This window comes from Carettochelys insculpta, chromosome 16 (genome assembly GCF_033958435.1).
Source record: "Carettochelys insculpta isolate YL-2023 chromosome 16, ASM3395843v1, whole genome shotgun sequence".
In the NCBI taxonomy this organism is placed as follows: Eukaryota; Metazoa; Chordata; order Testudines; family Carettochelyidae; genus Carettochelys; species Carettochelys insculpta.
The window spans coordinates 33485069-33505567 of NC_134152.1; the positions used below are offsets into that span (position 1 = coordinate 33485069).

The following is a 20499-nucleotide window of genomic DNA, read 5'->3' on the forward strand; positions in this document are numbered from 1 at the left end:
ACAGTTTATGAAACCAGCTACTCCTGTCTCTGAAGCTCTGATGTGCTGAGGTATTATATCTAGCAGCCATTGTAGTCAGATGTTCAGTATTTCTTGTATTTATTATAATCCTTGTTAGTTAATCCTTTGTTTTCCAAACACAGTTTTCCTCTGAAGCTGTCAAACTCTTTCAGAAGTCCCCACTTATATCATCTGTCATCTTGTCTGTTGACATCATAGAAGTAGGAGATACTCAATTCCTTGAAAGTTTAGACCCAAGTATCCTTCAAGGGAGAAGCATATTCTATCCTGATTTTACATCAATAGGGGAGGAGGGTCCTTGGCATCTCTCAGGTTAAGGACCAGTGGTTTGTAATTCTAGGCTTGCAGGAACAACTATATAGAAGTAAAGTGGAGTGTGAAGAGTACATTTAATCAGACATGTTAAGTGGTGTTGTAAAGCTTGTAATTTTTATATTCAGTATGTTTCTATTCCTTCAACAGCTACATCCCCTCGAGTTTCTTCAGAGTTAGAGCAAGCACGACCTCAGACAAGTGGAGAGGAAGAGCTCCAACTGCAGCTCGCATTAGCAATGAGCAGAGAAGTTGCTGAGCAAGTCAGTTTCATGTCTCTTACGATCATTCTCTGTCTATGCACTAACTCAAGGGTGGGCAATAATTTTTGATGCGGGGGGCCACTTTGAGAATTTGGTAAGTGGTCAGAGGCTGTAATCTTCCATGATATTATTGGAGGAGGTGTGGGGCCTGGGATTGGGATGCAGGAGGGGGTGTGGGATATGTTTGGGAGTTTGGCTGAAGGAAGTGGTGAAGGGTCTAGGAGTGGGGATGGGTGCAAGAGAGGATTCTGACCTGGAAGAGGGATGTGGGGTGGGGTGGGGTGCAGAGTGTGGGAGGAGTTTGCAACCTGGGGCAGTGGTGCAGGAGAGGGAGCAGGGATTTGGGTTGTGACCTGGAGGAGAGGTGCAGGGCCTGAGAAGGGGTATGGGTACAGGAATGGGGTATGGAAGAACATTATTTAGCAATCTCTCTTCTGTTTCAGTTATGAAGAATGATTGCATTCTCCCTCCCCAAACAAACAAAAAAAACCCTGATCCTTAAAAATCCCTACCAATGTGGCCAGGATGCAAAATTTCAGAGTTGTAACTCTAAACCAATAAGATTGAAGAGAATGTTACTCTGTCACGATCATTTGAAACAGAAGAAGGTCTGACCTGGAGTGCTAAATTGTTTAAAATGCTCTTTTTTTTTAAATTTAATTTTCACCAGGCAAGTCTACTGATCTTTGTTTTTGTTGTTTTTGGGTAACTTCACAGAAAATTTTTGTGTTTGCAGTAAATTCTGTCATATTGAGGAGACTATAACGGAGGGGTTGCATCTCAGCTATATATATTCAAAACTCACCCTTAATACTGGAACCATGCCAGGCACTTCCATAATGATCTTTAACCTTTTACAACAAATCTCAATCTGTATTCACTGCACAATCACAGAAGTCCTTGTGTTTTTCAAAAGGATACAATAAACAGGATTCTTTTTCTCAGCAGTAAACCTAGAAATAAGGAACCTAAAGTAGAAAAGAGATTTCAATTAGGGAATAATATCAAATTCAGAAAGTGGTGATGGAATCAAACACCTTTGAAATAAAGTCACAGATTGACACAAACATGTTAGAGATGGCCCAGAGATTTTAGAATTCCTTCCACCACCCCAACAGAACCCAAAACAAAAGAAAACCTCACTAGAAGAACAATTCTTGGTTTCTTGTAGACCTATTAAGTCTATCAAATATTGAGACATTGACAGAAGGCAGGAAATCTGGAGTTAAAACCGGTGCCTCAGTTTTAGGTGTTTTAAAGGGGAGATGATTCATAATAATTTTGACATGGAAATATTGGCTTTTTCATTAAATTCCCTGGTCTTTGTCAGTTCATTGTTACAGCTATTTTTGTTTTACTCATTCTGGGAAAGTTCTAAAAATTAAGCTTTCGATAGGGATTTCAAGTGGACTGTATACATAGGTTTAGTGATCTCATCTTTTAAGATTAATGAGCTAGGGTCAGGTAGTTCTTGCCTGTGCCTAAATGGGGAGAGATGCCCAAAGAAGCCTCATCACATCATGTGCAAAGGACTATCTGTCATTTGTATCCAACGGCATACCTCTCTGGTGCAGATTGCTCCAAAGAGGGCTGGTAAGTGTTCAGACTATAGCAGGCCTCCCTGCACTGGCCTGCCAGATGAGCTAGGCACATGGAGGGAGCAGACTGCACCAGTTTAAAGGCAGAGTCTAGCCCAACAGTCACTATCAACATTGTGTTGATTTCCTTTGCAGGAGGAACGCCTCAGACGCGGAGATGATCTGAGATTGCAGATGGCTCTGGAGGAGAGTCGCAGAGACACAGTTAAAATTCCCAAAAAGAAGGAGGTAGTGCCTTCAGTTAAGACATTGCTGGTTATTCTGCAGAATGATGAAATATAATCAAATATAGCTTAATCTGAACCTGTCTATGCTCTTGAGATTTTGTTGTGGTAGGTAAGATTCATCTGTGCAAGTTAGACCAAGCAGCTGATCAGTAGGGGTGTGTAGCAGAATAAAATATTGCTTTGTGACATGCCCGTCATGTCACTTTATGGAAGTTGTTCTCTGTATTAAAGTTTTTAAAAAATGTTTCTTCCCACAGCATACAACTTTGTTGGATCTCATGGATGCACTACCTTCATCAGCACCAGCCCCCCCCAAAACTGAACCCTGGAGACCCCCAGCTGGAGCAAACCCTACAGACCCCTGGGGAGGATCTGCAACTACAGCTACTGCCTCTGACCCATGGCAGTCGTTTGGTAAGAGTAACCAATGCCAGAGTAGTGCTGAAAACTACTTTCATTGGGCTGACTCTGTCCAAGGTTCTCTACGTAAGCAGAACGACATGCTCCATAACATAACTATTTTGATCTAACAGGGTTGATTTTTCAGAAATCAGATAATTTCACCAACAGAAGACTGTAATGGAAATTGCTTCTTTTTCAGTACCCTTATCATTCAGTGCATTGTTGGGGGGACTCGGTGTTCTGAAATCTGCAACCTGAGACATCTAGATAGTTTCAGTCCAGCCAGCAATGGCTCAGGCAGGAGCAACATCCATCTTACTCAGAGATCCAGGAGAGTCAGCTATATGAGCTCTTCTGTTTCCGCTGGGACTTGAAAGAAGCAGATGGCTTGTGAAAGGTTGTAAAACTGCTGAGGGCCACAACAGTCTTAATCCACTATCTACTCCACTTCCTCTGCTGCTCAGACCACCTGGCAGTTGTTCATACAACCGCTCAAACCCATCAAAAACTTCACATTGCAGTAAGTGATGTCAGGGATTTTCTTCTGTCACTATACACCAATCTCTCTTCTTCATGTATCAGCTGTTGATCAGATGTTTTACTCAGATGTGTATCACCTGCAGCTATCTTCAATAGCTGTAATCTGTTGACTGTTTTCTCCGCCCTGAAACCAAAGACCTGAGCTCTAGCTTGTGACATTGCCATTGATGGACTAGAGTCTTTCTTTCTTCAGATCCCCTGATTATCTGCAGGGCTTCCTGTCTTGTTCCAGTTAAGTCAAAGTAAACCTACCGAGATGCCCTAAAAAGCCAGCTCTGTCATTTATCCTTCTGAATGTGACCCAGAGGACTCAGCTATTGTTGGGTGGGGAAAAAGGCAACACCAAGTGCCATTGTGAATTTAAAGAAAAAGAAAAAAGTACACAGAAGTGAAAAGACCATCTCTTTGGCCGTGTCTACACTATTCCAAATCTTCGAAATGGCCATGCAAATGGCCATTTCGAAGATTACTAATGATGTGCTGAAATACATATTCAGCGCCTCATTAGCATGCCGGCAGCCGCGGCTCTTTGAAATTGCCGTGGCTCACTGCTGCGCAGTTTGTCCAGATGGGGGTCCTTTTTGAAAGGACTCCAGGAACCTCATAATCCCCTTTTTCCTATCTGCTGATGGTTTCAAAGTTCCCAGGGGGCCTTTCGAGAAGGACCCCATCTGGATGAGCCGTGCGGCAGCGAGACGCGGCAATTTCGAAGAGCCATGACTGCCGGCATGCTAATGAGGCGCTGAATATGTATTTCAGCACCTCAGTAGTAGTCTTCGAAATGGCCATTCTGTTCATTGGCTCGAGTGAGACAATAAGACTCCTAAGAAACAGCCAAAACTAGAAAGGGGCACAGCAGGACAGGTCTTCCTCATGTTGGTGGAAAGAAGTGTATCTGTCAAGGTTCTTTTGGTCCTGATAGCGGCACTCGCATGTGAGGAAGCTCCATGTTTACTTCTTCATAGACACCTTGTGCTGATTAGGGTCCCCGGACCACAGTGGAGGAGAATTAGGCGACATCTTTCAGATATCTGCAACAGGAGCCGGATACCACTAGTTCGTTTTGTGCCTGGTGGTGGCTCAGATAGAGACCATAGAACAGTGTGCCTAAGGAGAGAGGCAAAATAAGTTGGAGAAAGTACTTCCATCAGTAGTCCATCCGCTCCTTGGGAAATCTGACTCCAGGTCCTTGCGACCTTTATAGGGATTATGGTTTAAAGTATAGATTCTCTAGTGGGCTAGAAACCAAACCCTCCACCCCCCCCGCCCCCTGACATCCCTGTTGGCCAAAGTCTCCCCTTCCCACCCTGCCATATTGATGGAGATCGCACAAAAGACAGTAGGACTTGAATGATGGTAGACAAAGCATGATTGTCACATAGGAGAAATCACTTTCTTCTCTCCTCCATTCTTCCCTTTCCTGTGAGCAGAAGGTCCCCATAGCAGCTGTCTCCAGCTGATCTACAGATTGCAAGGTAGAACACTTAGTACTGAAGTCTTGACATCTTTTTATTTTAGCTCAGTGTGCAGCTGCCTAGCTACTGGGCCAGACACATTTCTTTGTTTAGTTTTAAACAGTTTGCACCTTCACCTGTAATGGGCACTGAAACCTCGGAACAGAAAAAGTCGATCACGGTTCTGGAGTTTTTAGACTTTTTAATATTTTTATAGGAATTTTACATCAACCTTGTGTGTTTAAGATACAAGCAAAAACTTGTCAATGGATGCTGTTAGCTGCAGCTGTTGAGTTTCCTGTCCTTGGCGCCCAACTTTATTAATGCCATGTATAACAGCCCCTTGTTCTTGCTTGCCAACTATTTGTCTCCCAAGGATAGTCTTGAAGATGTCAGATTTATGAATCTTGATTGCTAGTAATACAGTGACTCATTAAAACAGAGGGTTTTAGTCCTGCCTAACTGTGCTTTGGCATTTTAGTAGAGAGAATGGGAGTGGGGGACGGTATCTTCCTAAATGCGCTTAGTTACAACTGTTCTAATTTTGTGATCTATCTTATGAAAGAACAAAAGAGATTTTGAAAGCTTCCATTTATTGAGAGTAGTGTCATTAGCATTTCTTCCATGGCATCATCTCTCATAAGTCAACACACAATGCAGATGAAGGAAGTGTAAATGCTGTATTGAGAGTAGCTGTATTCAGATAGCATTTCCTGTTCTGTGGATGGAACAAAAACATGCCACCTGTTGATGAAAGTGAGCTAACAACTCTGTATATTGGAGTTCAGGCTATTATGCTTATGTCCTGGTTTTCTAGTTAGCTTTCATGGTGCTGCTCTTTAAACTGAGGGTTTGCTTGTGAACTGAAATGTCAAGGTGAACCGAGGTGATACAGCTGTGTACTACAAGAAGGCTCTGTCCTGTTCTTGTATTAAAATATTTTTTATACTTTGTTTCCTCTTGCTAACTATTTCTTGATCTCTGGAAATCTAATCTGGGGGGGGAAAGGTGTAGGTGAACTTAAACTGAAGGTAACTGATCACTTTTCAAGGGTTGTGTGGATATGTTCTGAAAGCATATAGTTTTGCTTTTGTATTAGTTTTGGCTGGTAAGTAAAATTTTCTTGATTTCTCCCCCTCCCCCCCCCCCCCCCCCCCCCCCCCCGGTTCCCGCTAATATTTTATGTTCACATGTAGAATTAATTTTATGTGCACCAATCTGGACATGTGTGACACAACTCTTCCATATTGGCACACCTAATAAAATTCATTCTGCACATGGGCGATCTGTGATGGGGCGGGGGCTGAGGGGTTTGGAGTGTGGGATGGGGCTGGAGGTTGCAGCGTGAGGGTGGGGAATGAGGGCTCTGGCTGGCAGTGCAGGCTGTGATGTAGTGGGGGATGCCTGTGTTTCTATGTGTGTGGCTCACAGGGGGTGTGGGGCTGCTGCTGAGGGTAACCTAGGTGACCAGGTGACACCTCTGGACTGCAGACAAAGGCGGAAGTAGAGCCTGAGGGGTTTGAATTGGAACTGGGAGTTGGAAAGCAGGTTGTCTGGGTTGAGGGAGAGACAGACAAAGGAGGGGGCAAGGCCCCAGCTCCAGGGCCCCTCAGGGCCTCTTCTCCCCAGCATGGATTGGATTGGCAGTCTACCTGCTGTACTGACTCCTCTGTACGGTGCTGTGCCCTGGTGGCTAATAAACCCGCTGCTCTCCTGCTGAGTGAGAGTCACTCCTGCTTGCGGATGGGGTGCAGAGCTTGGGGGCCCCTGAACTCTATCACATGGCTCTCAGTTGAGGCTGGAGGTGAGACAATAGCGGTGCAGCAGAGGGCTCCAGGCTATGGCCAAGAGGTTTGAAATGTGAGTGCAGGCCCAGGGCAGGAGATTAGGATGGGCATCTGGGGTTTGGTCAAGAGTTTCGGTGGAGGAGGGATCTCTGAGTTGGGGCATGGAGTCTAGGAGGGAGATAGAATGGTGCAGTGTCCTCAGGGCTGTGGCTTTAGGTTGGGTGTAGGGTCTGGGAGGGTGTTAGGGACTTAGAGTAAGAGAGGGAGCTCAGAGCTGGGGTGCAGGGTCTGGGAGTAAGATAGGGACTAAGGGTGCAAGGGAGGGGGCTCAGGGCTGGGGTAAGGCGTTGGGGGTTTGAGGTGCTTGCCTGGACAGCTGACTCCATGTAGCCCACGTTAGCCTGTACTCACTTGGAAGTACTGCCACCTGTAGGCACTGTCAGAGTGGCAGGGATGCAGCCTCCAGCTAAGGCCAGCAGTGGCACAGAACTTCCCAGCGCTTGTGCTGATGTGGCTCCAAATGGCTGGGGGAAGGACTGGCAACACTGTGAATGGCCTCCCTTCTGCTCTCCCACCCCCCTGCCAGCAAGGGCTGGCTGAGAACACCAGCATTAGGGGCTGCAGCTCTGAAGGCCCCTTTATTATTCCAGTCCTACTGCTGCAGCCAGAGGAGTGCGCTCTCCCCTAGACTGCTTTCTGGGGAGAGGACTGAAAAAAATGCTGTTTTGCTGATACAAACTAGAAGTGCTTTCCTGCTATGGTATGGCTGTAGAGTATAGCCCTCACCTGACCGAAGTCCTATGTTTGACTTCTTCAGTGGTGCCATGAGTCAGTGTTTTCATATGATAGTGGAAGAGGGCAGGAGGATAACACTGGGCAGAGCAAAGATTGTGGAAATTCGACTGATATTTGATCATAAGGGAATTTGTCAGGGACAATGGTTAGTGCGAGGGTGAAACTACTAAAAAATCTGGTTTTACTTTGGATATGTTGCTATTTTGTTGTTCTTGCCTGTCTTCTCAGATCATAAACTCTTTAGGGCAGGGACTCCCTCCAGTTCAGCCCCTGGTGGGAGTCTTTAGTTTTACTGGAATATAAATAATTTGGGGGTGGTTGTTTTGGGGGAGGGAAGACTCAGGCTTGAATCATAATGTACTGCAATGAGGTGGATCATGCAACCATGCTGTATAAAGAGGAGGGTCCTGAATTTGCAGAGATATGTAAAACCTGTGATTTAATGTGTCACTTTCAATCCGAGCAATAATTCAGTGACAGTTTGCTATGAAAGCAAATTGCTGCATGTTTAATTAAATCTGTAAGTGGGAGCTTATTTTTATTTTTCTGGAGTCTTCCACAGAAATTAGTTGTCTGTAAATAGAGCATAGCAAAAACTGATGTAGCACAGCATCTAATTTTTCACTGTTTTCTCTTATTGCTTACTTTGCAGGGGTAGTTTTTATAACTTAATACTATTAATTTCCTAGGAAAGCTTTTCAAAGTGACTGGATGCCTGATCTGTGATGCTGCTGTCTGTTGCAGGTGCCAAGCCAGCTGCTTCTGTTGATCCATGGGGAGCACCAAGTGGATCCACTACTCAGTCTCTGTCCAAAAATGTAGACCCTTGGGCTCCTTCTCAGTCATCCTCTGTGGCAACAAAAGCTACTGTAGATCCATGGGGACCAGCACCTCCAAACAAACCTATTTCCACTTCTGGTAAGGGACTGTTTACATTTGACATCGTTTCCAGTAAATATGCTGTACTGAACCTGTTGTGTGTGCGTGCCATTAAAGGTTTTGGGTTTTTTTTGCTGAGGGGAGTTATTTTTGAGCCTCTCTTCACAGACTAACTGAAGATGAGATGTGCACAGTTGTTCAATGAAGTTGGTAAAAGAAAGTGTAGCAGTGAAGGACTTTCAATGATGGATTTCAAAGTAAATAAGACTTATAACAGACTTCAGAACATACTTTTCAGTGCCATTATTTTGAACCAGAGCATTGCATTTGTGTGGCGTTTTTATCCAGACCTTTTTCCATATCCTCTCCAGTCTTTGTATACCCTTGTCACACCTAGGTAAGCCAGGCACCTGTGACTGCACTGCTGCCATTAACCCTCTCTTTAATTAGCTAAAAACTTAAATTTCCAGAAACTAGAGAATTAAAACTATTGGAAAGTATCAGTAGTTTTGAAGCTTTCAGTGTGGTGACTTGCTGTGCAAAAAGAAGTCACTGTAGATGTAAGCTGATAATTCAGAGTTTGATCACCATCCAGTTTTCAAAGGAACAGGAGGTTTTTCAAAGGTGCAAATGAGGTCAGTGCTTACCTGTCATTTAGGGCTTTGAAAAAATCCCTCTGTAAATATGTGTGGAGCTAAGTGCAGAAGGTGCTGTTGAAATGCCTTATGGCTTTTACTGCTCTCAATAAGCACAATAGCAGGTTGGGTCTGGATTGGTGCCATTACTTTCTGCGTTAAATGATCTCTTGGCAATCATTTATCTCTGACTATTTTATAATAAACTAAGGGTGTTTATGTGTGGTTTGCTGTCAAGAGCTTGTCTAATCTAGCTTTGTATGAGCAAAGAAAAATAGAATGTTTCGGAAATGATTCTGTAAAATTAATGAGACTAAAATTGTTTTACAGGTTTCTCTTTTTTTTTTTTTTTTTTTACTGGAGATAAATAACATTTGCAACACAGAATCTTTACTTACATTCTGTTTTTTTTTGTATTTTTCTCTGTTTAGACGCCTCTGAGTGTCATTGTGATGATTCAGAATGGCAGTACAGCTTAATGTAAACTTAGTGTTTAAAAAGGGTCTTTCAATTCAACCCTCTTAGGTTCTGGGTAATACACTGACTCTTTATTTACAAAGGCTTTTTTTCCCTTCCTTTTGCCAAAGGTGTTTCCACATCTAGTGAATGTGTCTACTTCACTGATTGCAGAGTAAGGCTAGGCTCCCCTTTGCTTAGCACTCTAGCGCCTTATCTACGCCAGGTACTGAACACATCTTTTCTGATTCCTTCCCCATCCCTTTAATCAGTGAAACAAGAAGCTGAGTTTTTGGGACCAAATTTTTACTCCATGTATGGCCATGTTTACGTTCCATTTTGCTTATCATGGTCTTGTACCCAGGCTTCCAATTCCAATACTACGTAGAATTCGTGCTGCCCATCACCCCTGCCTCTGGATGTGCCACTTTTATTTTGAGCAGTAAATCACTCCTGCTCTCATTTCCCAGTGTCAGTATTTGACTCAACGATCACTTGCACTACGTCCTAAAGATACATGTGCCTTGAAAGGCCTCCACACTGAGAAGTCAGAGGAAAGTAGTACCATCAGTAAGGGCCAGATTCTGAAAATGTACTGCTACTAGTTCATAAAGTGTTCAGTCTGTGGTAATGAGAGCACAAGCACGCCAGCCGATCTTAATGGCCATGTGGTAGGACAGAGAGGAAAATGAGTTCTCAAGTAATAGGAGTAGTTTAGAGATTTGTTTTTAATAGCACTTGACATAATACCGTCAGAGAGTTCTTAATGGCAGATGTCTTTCGTTCCCCTGAACAGGAAGTACATCGTTTGACCTTTTCAGTAATTTGAATGGAACAGTTAAAGATGACTTTTCTGAATTTGACAACCTGCGAAATTCCAAAAAGCCAGGTATGGGCCAAATGAATATGTGGCAAATGGTCTGTTTTTTGTAATCCTAGAAACAGGTATTTTTAACCAACTGTTTAATATTTGTATGACAGAGAAAAGTGCAACTTTCCCAGTGGATGAGTTCAAACTGGGGAGTACTGGTTACAGTTTTTATAAAAACCTAGCAGGGTCTGCCCCTTTTTGGTGGTTACCAAGCTGGGAGCTTGTTGGCAGCTCCAGCCCCAGGGATCCAGCTGGGACCAGGAGAACCCAGCAGTCCTGAGGCTGGGAGCCGTTTGGGGCATGGAGCCCTGCTGGCTGCTCCAACTCTGGGGATCCAGCCAGGGCTGGGGGAACCCCAGCAGCCCTGTGGCTGGAAGCTGGCTAGGGTGCAGAGCTCTACCAGCAGCTTCAGCCTTGTGGACCTGGCCAGAGTGGGACGGATGGACAGACAGATGCATCTCCTTTTATAATATTGTATAGATGTAATAGGAAAAGCTAGTTACCACCATTATATAGTCTGACCTCCAGGTTGCACATGCCATACAGTTTCATCCAGTTACCCCTATGCTGAGCCCAGTAACACATACTTAACGATATCTTCAGCATGTGTTCTGGGTATGAGTCATGGTGAGTGGGTGAAGGCTATAGTAGGAGGCATGGAAATAGAATAAATGGAATACACTGGTATTCAACGATAATTGAAGAATTACTTTTGTGATCACTTTTGTGGAAGTTTACATTTCACTTAATGAAAATGAAACTGCTAGACTTGAAAAATGTAAATGCAATGAAACTACTTCTGTATAAGGGGCTACTTTCTGTGAGATTGGTAACATCGCCCAGTGTTGGTTCCAGACCCTCTCTGAAAAGAAGTATGTCAATTGATGAATGGCTAACACTGATAGAAAACATATACCAAGAAGATAGCCACAGTTCTGATACTTGTGATTGTCTTCTCCATAAAGGCTATTAATCAGTGTCTGTTTCACAACACACTAAAGGAGGGTACCCAGGTCAGCTATATAAAAGCTTTGTTTATATTACACTGCAATTGTAAGTTGAGTGTTTTACACTTCTATGAGATACTTAGGATTTAATGTATTTAATAATATGCTAAGAGTGTAAAATGGACTTGGCAATTTAAATGAAATTATATCATAAAATCAGATGTAAGAATATATTCTTAGTAGTAGAATGAAATCACTTGCTTCTTGCATTAAACTTTTTTGCATGGTTATAATACATAGGGAACAGACAAGTAACAAGTTTTAGTAAATGGCAGCATTTAGCGTTGTAACATTTACATATTGTTCTTGCCTTTTTGTTGACAGCTGAGTCGGGTTCCTCTTTACCATCCCAGCATAGTGGTACAACAAGTCCTGATCTCTTTGACACTCAGCCCACAAATATGGCATCAGGCAAACAAAATGCAGCTCGGAAAACCCCTGAGTCTTTCTTGGGGCCCAATGCAGCTTTGGTCAATCTGGATTCATTGGTATCTAAACCAACACAGCCTGCTCCATCACTGAATCCATTCTTAGCTCCTGGTATGTCTCCTTACACCTTTCCAATATATCTGAGTCTCACCCGGCAAGCAAACCAGGAAGTACTAGACTGTTTTGACCAGTAGGACTTGCTCATTTGTAATTTGGAGGGAAAGGCAGCATGGTGTTTTGGGAACGGTAATGAACTGAACGAGGACTCAGTTTCTATTCCTGTCGTATCTTGGGCAAGTGACTTAAACACTCATTAATATTTACTGTTTGTATTACAGTAGCACGTGTGAGCCCCATTCGTGCACTTGGTCCCCATTGTACTAGGTATTGCACAAAACCAGAACAAAAAGACGGTCCCTGCCCCCAGGAGCTTACAATCCAAGTGCAATACAAGAAATTACACTTGGGAGAATACAAAGAAACACTGAGTCTGTATTGTTTAAACAGACAAGACCTACTGCTTTCTCCACCTTGTGTCTGAACACATAAGGAGAGTGAGTAGCATGAGAGCAGCAAATGGCATGGGAGTTCCATGGCTTTTTGTCAGCATGGCAGTGGGCAGCACAGGCTGTTGGCTGCACTGAAATGGGAGATCATCCTGAAGCCACCACCTCCTCCAGTACAAGGACTCAACAGGTACAGCCTCACTGACCCTGGCTCAGTGCAAGGGCTGGGTCTGCCCGTTTATGCAAGGGCCATCATGTGTGGCTGGGGAGGCTCAGCCCAGCAGAGCCCTGCTGAGGAGCTTAGTGTGGGGGGGATCCAGATGTCAGGTAAGAGGTTTTGGTGTGGGGCAACCCTCCTATTTAATGGACTTCCAGGAACAGCAGACACCACTCCCCCCATTAGTCCCTTAAATTGAGGTTTTACTGTATTTACTTCTAGAGAACCATCGTCTCTCTCTCTGCTGTTCTCACTGATGTAGAAATCCACCTGCTTTTCCAGCAAGGCTTGCGCAGCACTGTGCTGAGCCAGTCCTGGCTGTTTAGAGTCAGTGTTTTTTTTTTTTTTCCTTTAAAAAAGGAAGATGGTTATGAAATCCTTTTAAAATACCGTCCACAGCAGTGGAGCATTGATTGTCGACATAACCTGCATGCAGTTCAGTGTCCGCTGTCCCTCACGCCTAATAAGACAAATGAAACTAAACAAAAAACACCACTGAAAGCCCCTCTCATGCAAAATGTCTGTGGGCCTTCATTCTGAATTGCATTTCAACAGTGTTTCCTCTAATTTGTTCATGTGTGAAATGACTTTTGTGAGTAAGCCAGTATGGAGGTGATCTATCATATAAAGTAATTCTGCACACACACGGTGTGGCAGGGATGGAGACAAGGAGTTGGGTGAGGGCTCTAAATGGAGGCTTTGGGTATGGGAGGGAGCTCTGGGTTGGAGCAGGCAGTTGGGGTGCTGAATGGGGTGAGGGCTCCAGCTGGGGGTGTGGACTCTGGGGTGGGCCCAGGGATCGGGGTTTGAGATCCAAGAGGGGGCTCAGGCCTGGGAGTTGGGGTGCAGGTGGGAGTGCAGGCTCTGCATGAGGTATGAGCTTCCGGGTGGGCTGGTGGTGGGGAGTTTGGGGCAGGGCTCAGGGTGAAGCAGGGGGTTGGGGTTTGAGTTTGCATGGGTGACTCCTAATCAGTGGTACTAAGGCAGGCTGCTTGGTGCCTACCTGTCCTGGGGCACCACACTATGCTCTGGAAACGGCAGACAGATCCAGCCTGGCACCTGGGGATGGGAAGAGGGGGGCAGTGGCTGGTTGGCGTAAGTGGATCAGCCATTCAGTAATCTTATCTGATCAACAAGGAACCATTTGGTATACTTGGAAACTAATCTACTAAGAGAGCTCTCCTGTAGAACTGCCTGTACTGTAGTAGCATTTGGCTCTTTCTTTATGGTATAAAGAACGAAACACTTACGCTTCAGTATCTTTGTGTGCGTTGGAAGTTTTATACCAACGTAATTTGATGAAGATTAGTTCATATGGTGGTAATTTGTCTTTCATTTTTTTAAATGGGTTTGACATTTTATAAAATAGTGGAGTAAACAGAATCCTGAACAATGATACTGAGCAGCTTAGCACTTCAGCAACAGGAAGTCTACACACCTGTTGTAGGAAGTCACTACAAAAAATTTGCAAGTGGTCACTGGGCCATCTGTACGTGTCTGACCATCTATGGTAAAAAGAATGTATAGTGCGGGCAGTGGTCCAAAGACTTCAAATGCTGGGAATGTGCTTTATTTTCCCCAGAGTCACTGTATTTTGGAAACAGCTTGTTTACAGTATGGATTCCTGATCTCAGAGCCAAATATGTGAGGAACTTCTAAGCCAAAAGAAATGGCTGAAATCTTGGAGTGAGAGGGTGAACAGAGTACAGGTTTACAGCAGCTTAAGTGCAGCAAAGGAATAAAAATAACTTGTAATTATCTGTTGCAGTGTATCATCAGACTGTCATGGTCAGGCACACCCCTGACTGATGAATTCAGAATCTGTTTGCACAGCTTGTCTTACTGAGCATTGACACCTATCCGTCAGTGTTGTGGTGTTCAGCCAGCATTCATAAAGATAGATAGGCAGAGAGATTGTACTTATCTATTCCCCTGAAGTAAATGGAAATTGTACCACTGAGACACCCGTGTGGTTCAGTATGTTAGCATTATTATATCCTTCAGCTACATGAAGAGGGGTTTCGGAGAGTCTGGAGAGAGGCTGTTCTCGGTGGCAGATGTCAGAACAAGCAGCAGTGGTCTCAAATTGCCTGCTTGGGGGAGTCTAGGCTGGATATTAGCAAAAAGCTATTTCACTGGAATGGGTTGCCTAGGGAGGTGGTGGAATCTCAATCCTTAAGGGTTTTTAAGTCCAGGCTTGACAAAGCCACCATAGAAATGATTTAGTTGGGGTCGGTCCTGCTTTGAGCAGGGAGTGGGACCAGATAACTTCCTGAGGTCTCTTCCAACCATAATCATCTATGATTCGAAGAGTGTTTTTCCATAGGAGTGTTTTTTGTTCATTTGGAGGTTGGGGGTTGGGGAGTATTGTGTAACTTTATCTGTAAATATACATGGCATGTCTGCAAAACCTTGACCTTTTTGGAACGGCATTCTTTTTTGTCTTTCTAAACTAGGAACAGCTACCGCACCACCTCCAATAAACCCCTTTCAAGTGAATCAGCCTCAGCCCCTCACACTAAATCAGATGAGAGCAAGTCCTGTGATGGGCTCAAGTCCTTCTTTCAACGCTGTGCCAGCAATGAGCATGGAGCCAGTACCTCTGTCTTCCATGGCACCAGTGGCTGTGGGAATGGCACCATTACCAGCTAGGGGCACCATGGCCTCCGTCACTCGCATGGGGCAGGGGATGAACATGAGCATTGCAGGATCGATGACCCAGCCTCTTCACAGTACAGGAGTCGCTCCAGCAGCATCTCAGCCCACAAATACAACTAATCCTTTTCTCCTATAAAGACCCATTTGAAAGAACCTTCTTTTCATCATATCTCCAAACTGAAGTCTGTTGAGGGGGGTGGGGGGGGGGAAACCAAACAGGATCTGCTTGAACTGAATGGAGTGTAAACGACGTGGAAGTAGATTTACAGTTTACAGTTACAAACTTCAAAGAGTTCTCTACTTACCAGTTAATCTAAATCTAGTCTTTGCTACACATGGTACCTTACTTTGGCTTGTTGAACATCACATGAAATGTTCAGACTTTTTGCCGGGGTAAGATTATGCCCATTTTGTTACTTTGTTAACCATTTCAATACACTTTGTGGGGAGAACCTGCCATTTTAAACTCCCGTTCGCTATTTTGTAGATGTCAGATGATGTGCTGGATCTTAAAATTACCATTACCTACATCTATCATTTCCCATATTCTTATGATAGACACGAGACTCTGAGCGCTAGTGAATGTTTTTGCACATAACTATATAACACTTCTAGACTGTTGGTTCACCCATAGTCCTTATTCTTAGGAGAGAGCCCGGAAGGCTGGTTTTACGCATTAAACATTGCAACACAGAATCTCACTGCTTTCTTATTGGCGGTTTGACAGAGAAAGCAAGCTTGTCTCGAAAGGAAGAAAATTCTCAAGTTGTCAAGTATAATGTGTGCTGTTGTATGCAGTGTTGAATTTGTACACTACTATCTAAGGACTATTAAGGAACTTCCTGTGAGTGGCATGCTACACTCGTGCTAAATGAGTGTTCTGCTCCGTGCTTGTCCAGTAGTGACTTCATTTGGAAGTTATTGTGTGTGTGTTTTTTATTTTTATTTGACTTACAATGTGAGATGAAGAAAAACAAACTGCAGCGGGACAACTTTGAATTCAGTTTCACCGGGGCAAGCTTTAAAACTAATTCAGGCTTAACATTGCTATATGCAGTTACTCTTGTATACTTTTGCACATAATTTGTTTGTAGTACAGTTCCATATTTGTTTGCAGAATAACCTAATAGTCATTTTTTTTTGCTAATTTTTACAATGTGGATCTTATTTAAACTGTCTAGTTTTGATAGACTTATCAGGTGAGGCTAAAAAATTAAGATATTGGCAAATGTCATTTTTATGGTTTAATGCCCTTCTTTTATTTATGGTTTTAGCTCTTGCTTTCTGTAAAGAGAATTTAAAAGGGAAGATTAACACTAAATATTTTATTTTTGAATTAAGATTTCATAATTAAATTGAAAACGAATTCTCTTGCCTAATGACTTTTAGGGGAAATTAATTTAAATTTAACATTAAATAAGACATTTAGACAACACTAATGCTGCCTTTCCATGTATTCACTCCCTATTTTCTTATGATTACCAAAATGGACAGATTTCTATCCTTTAAGAAGATCACAGTGATTGTTGATAATGGTGACTTCTTGAAATTTTAAAAATTGAATATCTCTGTATGTTACTTATTAATCCAGTCAGCTAATTTTTTTAACTAAAGGTGCACTCCATGTTAATTGCTGGTTCCACTTACAGCTATTAATTTTAAACTGAACTATACATTGTAGCTCTCACATCTTGGATTCATCAGCACTAAACCAGTGTGCAGGATTCATTCAGTGTTACTGGCACAAAGCTTGTCTTCTGTCCTATGGTAACATTTTAAAAGCTCTGCTTTCACAGGGAATGCAAATGTAGACAGGCCACATTTAGCGTTTAGAGCTTGTAACTTCTTTGATTGGGGCCTCTCTGAGTATGAACTGATGCATTTTGGTGGCCTTTCTGGATTGCAAAGAAGCAAATTAATGGTGAAACTCCATGTTCTGGTGATACTATGTGGATTATGTCAACCCACATTAGCGTGCCACAGAATGGAAGGAGTATTGGGATTTATGTGCTTTTGCAAGGGACAGGGATGCTGAAAACCCATTGAAACTAGGGTACAGTCGTACATTAGATGTGTAGGTTGAAATAGATGTCCTCTGTCTATGGAAATCTAAATGCAGGGGTGTTTCTATGCAGATTGTTCTGCCCTCTTGTTGCCCTTGGGTTTACTAGTAGTGTTCAGAACTTTAGCCTGCTCACGTTTTATAAAGGAGGACGTACACTGTCCCCACCCAGAAAGTCTTGACAAATAAATAATTTGTGTTGTCTTTCAGAATAAGAAAAAGACCTTGAATGATGTAAATCCAGTATAAGCCAGGATGGGCAGTGGGCAGGCCTGCTGGCGAGGGACAAAAGGGTCTGTTTCCCCAGGGGCTGGTATTTCAAAGGGACCTGGAGATCTCGGTCACTTTGGAGCACTGCAACCAGTGCAGCTTGGGGAGGGTGCGGCTCCCTGCAGTCTGAGCCGTGCCAAGGGCTGACTGGCTGAAACCCCACCCCTTCTGGGGATGTGGAGCCGGGTCCATCTCCTGCCTTGCTCTGGGGCCCACAGGGGGTGTTGCCCCTGCTGAGGATGGGCATAATTCTTGCAGGCAGTAGAAACTTTTGTGGGTTGTGATATAAGCACGTGAGAGAAGCAATTTCCAGTTGGTAAGTGGCAAGAATCGCTGCTTGCTGGTTGCAGTTTAATTTTCTCAACAATGGAGTTAGTTTCTCTTACACTGTCCCAGGCTTCAATCAGTCAGCTGCTTGTCTGTGCAAAGTGTGGATGAGGGCATATGCATTCAGCCAGCAGGCTCTGACTGCAACTTCTGCAAGACATTAACATCAGGATGGAGCTGGTTATGCTTGTAATTATTTTTAAGCCATCTGCAACTCAGAGTAATGAGCTAGTTTCATCAGGTGATTAAAAATGTACCATTGGCCTGGAACAGGGCTTTCATGTGCTGGTTGACTGAAACTGCTGAATGATAAATTGTAACTTTTACCATACAGCTTTTGCAAGAGCTACACTACTTTTTACATATATATTTGCACAGTAAACCACGGCAAGACACACTGTGTCTGGGCAGTGATAAGCACCTCTCGTGCTGCAGAGCACTGGGCCAAGGAAGTTAACAACCCCAAGATCCACAGCCTGAAGTCCATGTTGGGAATAGGTAATCAAATAAAAATAAGAACATGCAGATGGTTTGATAAATATCTTTTTGTTTAACGAGTGGGCATATCTCTGTCTGCAAGATCCCATTCATACCTGTGGCACTACATAAGTAACAAGGAAAGGCTGTTTGTGCACTAGCCAATCAAAGCATTGGTTGTGGCGATTATTAAATCCATTTTATGGTCATATCAGTTGTTAAACTTTTTTTTTTGATGGAGCACATCATGTGTACCTGATCTCGTTCACACTCATTTTGCCAGACACCTTCCTCTTTCCCAGATGATACGGTGCTTTTGATTTAAAATGTTAGTATCCCAAAATAGCCTTACTGGTCAAATTGACCAAAGTTAAATAGTGTTAATTATTTTGTAAAACATCTTGGTATAATTTTAAGCCCAAAAATAAGCTCAGTTATTTATTCAGTTTTATACTATGTAGAAACTAAAATGTCTTGAGGGGACCGGGAAGGGAGACCATCGTGGGTTTGCTGTTTACAGTCTCTTTGAAGTCCCATAGCTAAGATAGCTTCTGTTCCCCATCTTCCCTTTTACTGTTGCTGTTTCTAATATGTACTGTATGTATTAATATTGCACAAATTGTGGAGAAATATATGGTTTATTTTTCACAGCAGAATCTCACAAAACTCGCTTCCTTTACAAGTGTTACCATTGAAATATTTACCAAACTGTTTTCATAATACTTGGGAGCAGGCTGCTTTTTATGAATTTGTGCTGACTATTGACATTTACTGTATAAATATAATTTATCATTTGTACTATTGTATCATAATGTTCTGTATCTGTCATTTTTTCCCTAGCGATGTCACAAAAAATGTGATATTTAATAATGCCATCAGAACAGTGGAAGGACAAGGGGCTTGTAGGTGACTGGTCAGAATTAAAATTGTATTGCTTATATTGTAGAGTTGCGTTCCTTTTCTAAACTCCAGCGTAGCATTCGTATCCTATGTAAAAGTGATATGTTTTTAAAAGGATGTCATTTTAGGGTGTGGACCAGTGTCATGGAAGTCAGCAGGTAGGATGCCACCTTGAAAAGCAGATTTAGCTCGGTATCTGGATTTTGACTGCAGTAGACCCCAGCTTCCATGTAGGTTGCGTTCTTGGGCAACCACATGTAAGTCAAATTTTGAGTAAGTTGGGACCAGGTAGGGGAGAGGCCCTGCTGTCTTTGGGTCCCCCAGCCCCGGCTGCACCTGGCTCCCTGCTTCTGTGATTGTCAGGGCGCAGCAGTGCTGGTCAGGTTCCCAGCTCCTGCAAGCAGAGGGTTCCCAGCTCCCCACCGCTCACAACTTCCAGTCACATTATTGCAGAAAATGCAGAAGTTGGGTCTGCTGCATATAACAATTTAGAACAGGACTCGGCAAATACTGGCCTGAAGGTGGGATCTGGTCTGCAAGGCTTAGTCCCTGGCTTTTCCCCTGGTCTCCCACATTCTATACGTACCCTTGGAGCAGCAGGTAATAAGCGATGGCAGCTCTTGTTGGCTGCAGATGGGAGCAGTGGGAAGCAGAGTCCCAGTCTGTGCTGCTTCCAGCCTCTCCCACTGGCCACAAAGAGATCCACTGCCAATGAGAGCCACAATCGCATGATTTCTGCAGAGGTGCAGGTAAATACAGTAGTGGTGACCCCCCCAAGGACTAGCCTGGTGAACTGCCACTTTTTTTATTGCCTACCCCTGGCTTAGAATAATAGTTCTCATATGTGAGAGCATGGATTCCCTGGCAGGTTTTGGGCTCTTTCATAGCAGCAAGCCCTGGGGGAAGTTAGTGGATTTTTTGTGAAGAGGTGACTGATTTGATTCAGGGTCTGGACTTTTGGGTAAAACAGAAATATTGGTAGCCTGGCCTGGGTCAGATGGCTAAAATGCTCTTCTAGATGGCCATCTTTTAAAGAATGTTTTCAAGGGAATGTTTGTTTACATCAGAGGAGCCCTGAATAGTTCCTCATATAACAAGGGTGAAATGTTTTGTGGGCAAGTCCTGAGTCAGGGCCCCTTTGTTTTCACAGAATCTGGGCTAGGGAATCTTTCAGGGGCTCCAGCCAACCACTCCCTGACATGCAATAGAAAAAAATCCTGCCCTTACTGGGCAGGCTATTCCATAATTGTTTACGCCCCTTTCTTAGTGGCCAGCACCATATTCTTCTGGCTGAGGAACGGAGCTGGGAGGTGACATAGAGGTCTGGTTTGCTACAGTACCTGTTGAGTTCAAAAAGCAACGCGCTGGATTTGTGAGTCTTCACTGATAGAAAATTCAGAGTGGAT

At 43.5% G+C, this 20499-nt stretch overlaps 1 protein-coding gene across 8 annotated transcripts in view; it reads left to right on the forward strand.

Annotated features, from left to right (window-relative positions):
* The window catches only part of EPN2 (epsin 2), a 64292-nt gene extending 45161 nt beyond the window's left edge, over positions 1 to 19131 (forward strand). For 6 of the 8 annotated variants that reach the window (XM_075010660.1, XM_075010661.1, XM_075010662.1 and 3 more), the window contains 7 exons: positions 484 to 596; positions 2330 to 2422; positions 2679 to 2835; positions 8144 to 8317; positions 10166 to 10258; positions 11572 to 11787; positions 14856 to 19131. In XM_075010660.1, coding sequence (XP_074866761.1) covers positions 484 to 596; positions 2330 to 2422; positions 2679 to 2835; positions 8144 to 8317; positions 10166 to 10258; positions 11572 to 11787; positions 14856 to 15193 — 1184 coding nt within the window. In that variant the 3' untranslated portion in view covers positions 15194 to 19131. Of the gene's footprint in view, positions 1 to 483; positions 597 to 2329; positions 2423 to 2678; positions 2836 to 8143; positions 8318 to 9500; positions 9596 to 10165; positions 10259 to 11571; positions 11788 to 14855 lie in introns of those variants that run through there. The other 2 variants (XR_012647718.1, XM_075010665.1) reach the window with 2 other exon arrangements.
* Positions 19132 to 20499: the final 1368 nt, after the last annotated feature.